Raw genomic sequence first — 12,042 nt, 5'->3', positions numbered from 1 at the left:
TTACAAAGGAATTGATGCAGGAGAAGAAGATATGGATACTGGACTGACCTGCCTACAGTTCTGTCCTGTCCTCAACAGAGAATGTGTAGAGAATTTTGAAACTGCAATGGGACAACAACAACCATGTAGTGCTGCACACCTTAAGACGTTTTTGCAGAAAATATGGGAAAAAATAACACCTATAACACTTCATTGATTGGTATCTATGGGGTCCAAAAGGTCTTTTTTGTGTTGTGTGAAGGAATGGCAACATTACAGTAAATGCTTTACTGTCCCAGCTTTTTTGGAAGATGTTGCAGGACTAAAATGCAGAAATGGATGCATATTACCAAATAAAGTTGACCAGACAAAACATGAATTCTCATGGGTTTATATTGTCTGCAAGGAAATAAAAGTCAAAGTAAATGTAGGAAAAACTGTAGCATTTTTCATACTGTCACATTTTCTTTCTGATTTGGGGTTGTAATTTTAAAAGTAATATAGAAGTAAAAATGTTCCTGTTTTATAGAGAACAAATAAGGTTTAGATCATTTTGCAGATTGAGCTCTGTCATTAGCTGTTTCAATAATGTTCAAATCAAATTTTTGGAAACACATTAAAATGTAATTTTTATTGTGCTTTTTAAGCATTATCATAGAATTGGAAACATCAATAGCACTGTCTGCCATTTACTACATTTACTTTTTCACAGTGCTTATTGTTAGAGCTTATACATGTTGTTTTGTATAAAGACACCTGTGCAGCAGTGATTGTATTGTCATTCAGAGACTTTGCTGACTCTGCATATTAATCACATTTAGAATCTAATAGGGCATGTGATTTTTTTCTGATCCTTTCTGCTTTACAGTGATTGCAAATGCCATGCCAGACTTTTACCACTCAATGAAGGAGCGTTTACGAACTCCAGAACAGGGGGCAGACACTGTGGTGTGGCTTGCAGTGTCTGAGGCTGCTGTTACCAAGCCCAGTGGCAGATTTTTTCAAGGTTAGTAGAATAAACACACATGCACACACAAACATACAAATAACAATGTATAGTAAAAAATAAGTATTGTCTGCCAAACCATCTTAGGGGATCACACATTCACAAATTTACAATTGCTGATTAAACTAATGTCATGTTTTTTAAGGTGAAATAAAAACCAGAATACTCAGTGGAAACCTATGCAGACTTTATGGTAAATGTAGGCATTGAGCAAACCTGGGAACTCACTGTAAAAATCATTACAATTCGTCACCAACTCAAACGCATCAGCAGAGAATGTGTTTTAATTATTTTTACTTAGCTGTGAAGATGTACTGTAAGTATGTCTGCACAGATTTGCAGACATGATGTCACTATCTTCAGTTTTTCAAATAGGAAGGCAGGTGTTTGATGCATCAAACTGGTAAAAGATTTCCAAAGTAAAATATGGTGTTCATGTTAGCGTGAGAAATTTACGGTAAAATGAAACACACCATTGTGTGTTCAGTTTGATGTGTTGCACACCTATGTTCCCATGTGGAAAAATTAAGTTAAATTTAAGATGGCGACATTCAAGATGACTGAGATTTTGGTGACTTGGCCTAGCAGATTTTCCCTTTCCACAGAGCTTGTGACTGAAACTGAATCACCGTTTGCCAAACTTTTTTTATTTTATGTTTGTTTTATGGTTGTTTTATGGTTGTTTTTTATTTTTGGGACACCCTGTACACTTAATCTGTGAAATTGATACATTGTGTAAAAATAGCATATATACAGTAGGTCATGAATGGGAACAGCAGAGTTGACCAACAATCTAAAAAAAGCATTTTGGAAGGCTTTACCCACCCAAGGAATGAGGAAGGGGGGGGGGGGGGGGAGATTAAAGAGGGATGAAAGGGGGCTAAAGAAGAGATTCTTGGCACACCAAGATTAAGAAACTGTGGTAAAGACAAAGGATTGTGGTGGTTATTTCAATGTGTGAGGAGACAGAATTAGCTGCAACATAGGAGACAGGATAAGCGGGCCAAAGGGAGAGTGTCATTTTCCGTAAACAAAAATACAATTTAACAAATACTGTTTCTTACATTTACTTTGACTTATATTTCATTGCAGACAGTATAAACCCAGTATAGTTCATGTTTGGTCTGGTTCATGCAGTGAGGTTAATTTGAGATACAAAGTTTGACATTAAACTTGTAAACTAATGAATCTTGTGTAATGATAAATTACCTGTCCTGTCATGAATGTAACTAGTGTGTGAAACTTTACATTCAAATCCTAATAAATAAATAAATAAATAATCATTTGTTAATATACATTCATTCCTGGATTGCAACACAATGGATTGCCATTACTTCTCACAACACTTCTCAAAAGATGTTTTGGCACAGAGGATATTATGCACTTTAGAAGGCGAAATATGCAAATCCCTTTTGATCTTTCTTTCATAAACATTGTTTTAAACATTTCAATAAGTTCTTTATGCAAGGAGATCTTCTGCCTATATTTGCTTTTCAAAGACTCAGTCTTTAATGGTTACTGTTTTTGTTCAGGAATGGATATTTGTAACTTATGTTGACCAGAGAGAACATGAAATATCTTGTGTTCCTATTGTTTGCAATAAAATGCATAAGAAACATGTAAAAAAACAATGTTTTTTTCCAATCTGTCCCAACTTTTTCTGATTTGGTGTTGTAAGTATTTTTTCTCATTTTTTCTCTCAAGGGACATGTTTAGAACTGTTTTGTTATGTTGTTTTTTAATTGTTTATAAAGTTGCTGCAGCTGTGAAAGGGTTCATCTTTTAAAAAGCTATAGATGGCGGCATATGTTTCTCCAAAATGCTTCTGTACTCCTAAGCATTAATGTGCAAGTTACCCATATAATTGGCACTAACATATCCCAAACATTGACAGATGCTGGTAAAGTTGGTAACTTTGCTGTGGTAACAATTAGATCTTTTTTGTCTTTGGCTCATAAAAGACAACTTTTTCTATTACTTTCAGAAACATTTCTTTTTTTAATGCAGTGCCATCTCGAGGGTCACAGGCATTAAATATTGGTTTCCTTGCATTTTATTCACAAAGATTCTCTGGAGTCTCTAAAACCTTTATATGTATGTTTTGAAATCTCTTAATTCATTGCAATCATGCATTGAGAAACTTGCCTAAGAGGTCTTGCCTAATTCCATTTTTGTCTGTCAGATCATCACCCATTATGTTTACAATTACAATTTTTACAGTCTTCCTTGTCAGAACCTTTTTTGGAATGTGTTACAAGCATCAAATTAGGAATTATTTACAAAAATATAGTTCATGAAGTAAAACATTTAATATCTTGTTTTCAATGGAATACCTGAAGAATAGTTCACAAAACATAGCTTATAAATTTACATTTCACTTAAGGCCCCAGCATTGTTTTGGAATTGGGGTTGTATTTCTTTTACTTAATAGTTAGATTCTATTAGTTTAAATTACTGATCTGTTATGTTAGCTAACCAAGACCATTCATCCCCATTTGCATACACTAATTCATATAATTTCCATCTTTATAGATCGAAAAATAGTATCTGCCCATTTGCCACTGGCCTGGACACACAGTTCCCAGCTGGAAGATCAGAAGTTTATGTCTGTCATGGAAGAGATAGCGATGAGTTTCCAACCCCACTAAGCAAGAATAGGCTTTCTTCACACTGAAGTGCACCTCTACTTATGTAATGATTAACTTGCCCACAATTTTCGACTTTTTCTGAAACACATGACTTGCAAAATAAGAAATGTATACAAATAAGATCAGAGAAATGTTGTAATTAAATAAAAGTTGTAATAATAATAAAAGTTATAATTACTAACACCACCACACTTCCTAGTACAGTGTGGTTCATTTTAGAAAAGCAATTTCATTACACAAACTAATTATACACGTTTTTAGTAAAAGATCATAGCAAGTGATTTGTCTGCAAAACATTAACATAAGTGTCTAATAAAATTAATCAGAAACATCTATATTTCATTTCACATTAACAGTAAGTCTCTGTTGGTTCATTTGTTGTCTGCATTGTGTGCCAACCTATTTTCTAATTACAAATTTTAGTTACTGAAAGTGTACTTTCACTTTGCTGTATAAATGACCAGGTGGGAACCTGCTCTTATTACAGTCACTGTTGCATCATTCACTCCCTAAATGTCATCTTGTTGTTCTCTGGTGACTACTATCAAAAAAAGTTCAGTCTGGAACAGCAGGACTGAGAATGGATGGATTTTCATGCTAACCTCTAACACTTTGAGATATATAAGGTATCAAAGTATAAAATATAGAAATAATTTTGTTTGTTATTAATTATGATACAAAAAACTGTTTGAATCAGTGCTGTGTAGATGTGTTACTTATGCTAATAAATGCTCAAGCTGTTTGTATAAAGTTTGATTGTCTGTAATTAATATGTGTGAAAGAAAAATAGTAAACGACAGAAATATTTCTACACAAATAACACAATACACATGGTCCCAAGTCTTACCATAAAGATGCAACATACAAAGACAACTAAATAATTCTTATGACAAAAAACCTTTCTTTCATAGGTTGTAAAACAACAACTGACAAAACATTATTATTTTAGTATTACTATCAAGAATTTATTATAGTAAAAATTAATTGCATTACAAGATCAAGAAAATATACTATTGTCACTACAGCTGCATTTTTGTTTAAGACCAATAAATAACCTGTAAATGTACAGAGGTACATTGAGACAAAAATAAAAAATAATTAAGGTTACCAAAACTACAACATTTCAGAATCCATGTTTGTTCAATACTTTTAAAACTGTCTTTTTAAAAGCAGTGTTAAAACAGATTATGTGACCAAACTCCATAACTCCATTATGTGACCAAACACATAAACTGTAGGTTAGTACTTTGACAGTATTGCATTGCAGGACATATTATATTGGTGCTGTAATTATGAGGAAAAAGGCAAATGAGAGAAACAGACCATTATAAACATTTACCTAAGTATTTAGGTATTTCTTTTGGAGAAATTGTGAAAAAAACCAAGGTATCATGAGTACAGTTTCCTACACCACCAAAATGCACTTGGCAACTGATGAAATCAGGGAGTGGAAGAGGTCTGGTATACTCAAAGCAAAAAACTTAATGAGAAGAAAGGAGTCAAAAGCTTGATAGGTGGTTGATGGGACAATGACTTAACAAAGTAAGCAGATCTCAGTTTTAAATGTGCAGAGAAAACTTGGAGAGTGTTCAAAGTGAAAGTTCATTAAGGTTGTTTTGCTAGATCTAGAGTTGGAAGTTGGAAGTAACTGAAATCCCGACCCAAAGTGGCTGTCACAGCACTTTGTAGCACCAGAAAAGACCCTATGTTTTATATCTGGTTGGTCATGGGTTTATCATACAGCAGGACAATGACCTGAAACATACCACCAGACTATGTCAGAGGTAACTATGTCTGGACAAGAACAAGAAGGTAGACTTTAAGTCATAGAATACCCAGCATAGTCTCCAGACTTAAACCCCATTAAGTTGGTGCCATATGGCTAAAGGTTTTGTCAGATGAGACAAAGCAGTATGCACACCACCAAAAATACACTATACTTAACATAAATCACAATGGTGGCAACATTAGATTTTGGGCACACATCTTTTAGCAAGAACTGGGCAATTGGTCAGAATTGAAGGAAAAATCTACGGTACACTCAAGTACACCCAAATTCTTGAGGAAAACATGCTGCCTTCTGCTTGTCAGCTGAAGATAGGCAGGAGTTTAATCTTCCAGCATGACAATGTTGTTAAGCACAGTGTCAAAAACAAAGTATTGGCTTAAGGATAGGAAGGTAAAGGCCCTCACTGCCCTGACCTAAATCACACCACCAAAAACACACCATACCTGCCATAAAGCACAGTGGTGGTAACATTAGGTTTTGGGGATGCATCTTTTAGCAAGAACTGGGCAACTGGTCAGAATTGAAGGAAAAAATCTACAGTACCGAAAAAAAGAGCAGTGCATTGCTGGTCACCACAACATTTGACTGAACTTGAACAATTTTGCAGGGAAGAATGGGCAAATCTTCTGCTTGGTGCTTGACTTAGATGCCATATCTTTCTGCCAAAATCTCTGAATGTGGGAATTCCAGATGGTAAATATTTTTGCTGAACACTTCTACTGTATCCAAGCTTCTTAAACAGGAATTTTCCTTGGACAAGTGCCCGCTGAAGGATAGAGTTTGTATCAACTCATAATGTAATAACTACATGTAATAAGTGAATATAATGTAATGACACAAACGTAATAAAAGCTCATAATGTAATAAATTGCTGATAATGTAATAAAATCTTCATCCAATAATTTAATAGGATTTTTGCACATAATGTATTACATTATGTGCTGCTTATTACATTATAAATTGAGTTACAATAAAATTAAAACAATAATGTAAAACTCGAAGGAGTACTCATAAAACATCTCCATAATGAGTACAAATGAAGTACAGTAGGAATTATAATTTATTATATAACCATATATAATATTATAATATCATACAAATGATCAATCTACCTCTCTCTCTTTACATACTGTATATAGTGCCCTCTATAATGTTTGGTACCTCTGCAGTTTAAAAAATCAAATCAAACCAGTTAGATTAAAGTACACATTCCAGACTTAAATTTAAGGCACACATTTTGGTTTCACCATGTTAAAATTATGTCACATTTTTCACAGAGTCCCCCTCATTTCAGGGCACCATAATGTTTGGGACATTTGGCTTTATCAGTGTTTATGATTATTTAAATTACCTCCAGGTCAACACCGTAAGACAAAAGAGCTGGTGGTGGACTTTCACAGGACTAAGCTACAACCACCAAAACCGGTCAACATCCAGGAATGGAATATTGAGATCGTCAACACCTATGGGTACCTGGGTGTTCACCTAAACAATAAACTGGACTGGTCTGACAATACACAAGCACTGTAAAAGAAAGGCCAGAGAAGACTTTACTTGTTAAGGAGGCTCTGGTCTTTTGAAATACAGGAGGTCCTTCTCAATTCTTTCTATGACTAAGTGGTGGCATCAGCCATTTTCTGTGGTGTTGTCTGCTGGGGTAGTGGCATTACAAGTGAGTTCTGTCCTGGGCTACGCCCTGGACTCAGTGGAGGCAGTGGGGGAGAGAAGAATGATGACCAAGCTGTCATCCTTAATAGAGAATACCTCTCACCCACTGTATGAGACAGTGGCAACACTGGGCAGCTCCTTCAGCGACAGGTTTCTCCACCTGCATTGCTCAAATGAGAGATATCACAGTTTCTTTCTTCCTACTGCGGTCAGATTTTACAACCAGCATCGCAGTGCAACATTTGTTAAACTTTGTGCAATATCTTTCAGTGCAATATTTGTTAAACTTCTATAAAGACTGTTATACTCACTGGTGTACTCACTTATGTTGCCAGCCATTTAGACATTAATGGCTGTGTGTTAAGTTATTTTCAGAAGACAGTAAATCTACACTGCTATACAAGTTGTACACTGACTACTCTAAGTTATATCCAAGTTTTATTTCTATAGTGTTGTCCCATGAAAAGATATAATAAAATATTTGCAGAAATGTGAGGGGTGTACTCACTTTTGTGATACACTGTATCTGCCTTCATGTCATCTGTAGGACAATATTGTAGTTACATTTGTCCATTCTGCACACATTCACGAATATAGTGGTAACGAATGTCTATGTCCTTTGTCCTTGAATAATCAACTGGATTTTTCGTGATGGCAATAGCTCCTTGGTTGTTTTCCAGAATCACGCTAGACGTAGCATCCATTCTGAGATCACTCAGTAGTCGTGTAAGCCAGGTACATTCCTGTGCTGCTTGGCTGAGAGCGATGTATTCAGCTTCAGCTGTTGACAGTGCAACCGTTGACTGTTTCTTGCTTACCCAACTCACTGCTCCTCCACCCAATAAGAAGACATTACCGGTTGTAGAGCGACGGTCATCTTGATCTCCAGCCCAGTCAGCATCTGAGAACCCGACTAAAGTTCCAGACTCTGAATGCTCATACTTGAGAGCGAGGTCCACAGTGCCCTTCAAGTAATGAAGAATTCTTTTCACAGCAGTCAGATGTGCAGTATTTGGATCTGCATTGAACTTTGACACAACACTCACTGCTTGTGCAATGTTTGGTCTTGTGGCCATTGCAGCATACAGCAGACTACCTACAATAGACTGATAGGTTTACTGATGCCATCATTTCTTTTTAACTTTACATTTGTGTCAGCTGGAGTTGTAACTGGATTGGCTTTATCCATTCCATATTTCTGAAGAATGGCTTCAATGTAATGCTTCTGATGAAGAAACACACAGTTCCTTATCTTGTCTTGGACAACAGAGATGCCCAATATGTAGGACAGCTCACCCATGTCTTTCATCTTGTAGCGGTTCTTCAGAGCAACTTTCAACTTATTCATAATTTCAATTGATTCTGTAATCAGAATCAGATCATCAACATAAACAGCCAGTATCTCTAGTTCCTGTCGAGATCTCACGAACACACAGGGGTCTGATGTGCTCTGTTTAAATTCAATATCCTTCATGAACTCTGTGAAAGCCTTACTCCAGCAGCGAGGGAGCAGCGGGGACTGCTTAAGCCCATATATTGACTTCTTCAGTTTACACATCAAGTGTTCCTGGCCTGTTTTGACATACCCCCTTGGTTGCTCCATGTAGATTTCCTCCTCTAGATGTCCATTTAGGAATGCAGTTATGACATCCATCTAGTGAACATAAAGGTAATTTTGAACAGCAAATGACAGCAATGTACGAATTGAACTGAATCGTACTACAGGTGAAAAAGTTTCATCGTAGTCAGTGCCATACTTCTGTGAGTAGCCCTTAGCCACAAGCCTACATTTGTACCTCTCTACTTGTCCGTCACTATGATGCTTGACTTTGAACACCCATCTCGATCCTATGGCCTTTCGATCTCTTGGTAAATTCACTAAGTTCCAGGTTTCATTTTCAAGCAGCGACTCATACTCCAAGTCAGCCCTTCCTTCCATTCCTTTGCATTAGGACTCATCATTGCTTCCTTTAGTGTGCTTGGTTCTTTTACACAAAAGACATTAGCAAAATGATCAACAGTCACTATGTCAGCAAACTCATCATATCCATACCTCTTCGGAGGCTTTCTGATTCTGCCGCCTTCTCTTGGAGCTTCGTTGACGGTTGCCTCATCAACTGTTGCTCCCCTCTCATCTGTATTCATGGTAGCCTCAATCTCTGAACAAAAAAACGTCCACTTCCTGTTTCCAGTCAAAGTCTGATTCACTGAAGATGACATCCCGACAAATTAGAATCCCCTTTTTCTCCTCATCAAACAGGCGATAGCCCTTGGCATTGTTTGCATATCCCACAAAACGAAGCTTCACAGCTTTCTTGTCCAGCTTTCTTCTCTCTATGTCTGGGACATGAGCATAGGCTACACAGCCAAATACTCTCATGTGACTCATGTTTGGCTTTTTGTCACCCCATCTCTGGTAGGGTGTCTCTTGCTTCAGAAAAGATGTGGGCAGCCTGTTCTGTATGTAAGCTGCTGTTGCTACAGCCTCTGCCCAATAAGTATTTGGTAACTTTGCATGAGACAGCATACTCCTAGCTGCTTCAACTAAAGTCCTATTTTTTCTTTCTGCTACACCATTTTGCTGAGGTGTATGGGGTACAGACATTTCATGGTGGATGCATTGAGCTTTCAAGTATTCTTGAAATTCTTGAGATGTGTATTCCCCATCATTGTCTGTTCTCAGTCTTGTGACTTTTTGTCCACACTCATTGGAGAATGTTTTTTCAAATTCTTTGAACTTGCTAAACACTTCACTTTTCTGTTTCATGAAGTATACCTTGCAGCATCTTGAGTAGTCATCAATAAATGTCACGAAGTACTTTGATCCACCTATGGATTCAGTCTGCATGGGACCACAGACATCACTATGGATCAGCTGCAGCTTACGCCTGGAACGGATTTCTCGCACTGGTTTAAAAGGCTTTCTAGACAGCTTGCCCTCCACACATGCTTCACAAAAAGAAACTTCTTTCTCCGCAGAAAAGTCCATTCTGCTTACTAGAGTTTTAAGATCCTTCACCTTGGGGGTGTGTCCCAGTCGTTGATGCCATAGACTGGCTGCTACTGATGCACTTGCTGCACCATGACAGGTGGGCGAACTTCCCTCGACATCCAGCTGATACAATCCATCAGATCTTTGTGTTCCCATTCCTCGAAGATCTCCATCTTTGCCACGAATGTAGCACCTAGACTTCTTGAACTGCACTGTATTTCCTTTTCTGGCAGCAGCTCCCACTGAAAAGAGATTCCCAGATAGCTTGGGAACATACAGCACATCATACATGGTGACATCTTTGACATCACTGAAAGTCGTTTTCAGTTTGATGTTACCAAGTCCTTGGGCGTCAACCACTCTGCCGTCACCCAGTTTCACTGACTGTGGTTTGGAGAATTCCTGGTAGTCTTGAAGAATTTCTTTACAACAAGTCATGTGCTTTGATGCTCCAGAGTCGATCAGTCATTCGACCTGCTGCGGCATATCATTCTGATTAGCCTCTTTAGCAACAAAGGCACTCTCAGACAAGTCTTCAGCATCCTCGCATGTCATGCTTTTAGCCTTGTGGGTTTGATTTTTATTTTTCAAACTTGGACAATTATGCTTTAAATGTCCTTCCTTCCCACACTTATAACATTTCCATTTAGATCTGTCAGCTCCCACTGTCTTAGAATTAGCCTGCATATCTCCATGAACTTGTGTTGACATAGCTGATGCACCACCCGATGCAGTGCTACCGACATTACCGTTAGCATGGACTCGCTTTTGCTCTTCATTTATTAACGCTTGTTGCACAAACTGCAGTGTGAAATTGTCCATCTTTGTCTCTAACGCAGTGACAATTGTTGCATAGCTTAGTGGCAGGCTACCTAGCAGTGTTACAATCTGGTCTTCATCTTCAATTACAGCACCTATAGCACTTAGCTTGACAGTTAACTCCTTCATTCATTTTAAATGCTCAGTTATGGTTTCTCCTTCCTTCATTTCACACCTGAAGTATTTTTTTCTTTAGAAACAGCTTATTTGCAAGAGTATCTCTCTCTAAATGTCCTTTTAGCGTGTCCCACGCTTCTTTAGGAGTCAGACAGCTTGTACAACTGGTGCGTATTTACATTCAGCACTAACACAGAAAATGCCTTTTCTTTCCATTTTGTGAATTCAGCTCGAGGTTGTGCATTAGCATCTGCTGCTAAGCTTTCAGGAAATGCTCCATTTGAAATTTCCATGTTGGTCACATTTCCTCTGAGAGGAGTTTTCGATATCTTTTTTGTTGTCCTGTCTTTTGTGTTTAAATGGGTGCCAAAGGTTCTAAGAATGGTGAGTGTCCCAAATCCAGTGAAACTCCTAAACAATGGCTTGATAGATTAGGACAAAGTACTTACACAGGTATATGGATTGATCATTTACATGGCTGGACAAAATCCATAGGTTTTAGACCTTTTCCAAGGCAAGGTTCTTTTGAATCTGAATATTTGAGGATAGATAGATATGGAGACCCTGATTGAGATTCTGTATTTATGACAGATGGTTTGGATTTTTGGATGGAAAAGAAAGGTTTTTGGGATGAATGTAAAAAGGAAAAAGACAAGAAAGTAGGGAATAAGAGGAATACAGATTCTGTGCTGGTTCAAGGTCAGCCTGTGATTGTAAGTTAGACAATGACTACAGAAAGGACTCAGAATGTAGAGAGTGGTTCTCAAGGACAGATGACGAAACCTAGGTTATATCCTGATTTATCTATTGTTAATACTGCTTGTCCTTTTGAAGTAAAGATAACTTCTAACAATGATACTCAGTTCAAAATTACTCCAATTATAGTGTCAGATTTGAAAAATGTTTTGGATTTATTGCCTTCACCTAAGAAATCTATGGCTTTTGTGGACAATTTGAGATCTTTAACTTCTCATTTGAATTTGACGGGTGCAGATTACAAAACCATTCTTTTGAAATGTTTCAA

The 12,042-nt window shown here is 37.3% G+C and overlaps 1 protein-coding gene across 1 annotated transcript in view; it reads left to right on the top strand.

Moving 5' to 3' along the window:
- The window catches only part of dhrs12la (dehydrogenase/reductase 12-like a), a 37,141-nt gene extending 32,758 nt beyond the window's left edge, over window positions 1–4,383 (top strand). The window contains exons 9-10 of the mRNA XM_063016986.1: window positions 848–985; window positions 3,518–4,383. Of these exons, the coding sequence (XP_062873056.1) occupies window positions 848–985; window positions 3,518–3,633 (254 nt within the window). The 3' untranslated portion in view covers window positions 3,634–4,383. The remainder of the gene's footprint in view (window positions 1–847; window positions 986–3,517) is intronic.
- The last annotated feature ends 7,659 nt before the right edge of the window (window positions 4,384–12,042 follow it).

The sequence above is a fragment of the Trichomycterus rosablanca genome, chromosome 20 (genome assembly GCF_030014385.1).
Source record: "Trichomycterus rosablanca isolate fTriRos1 chromosome 20, fTriRos1.hap1, whole genome shotgun sequence".
NCBI classification, from domain to species: Eukaryota; Metazoa; Chordata; class Actinopteri; order Siluriformes; family Trichomycteridae; genus Trichomycterus; species Trichomycterus rosablanca.
This window is presented reverse-complemented; position numbering and strand designations above follow the sequence as displayed.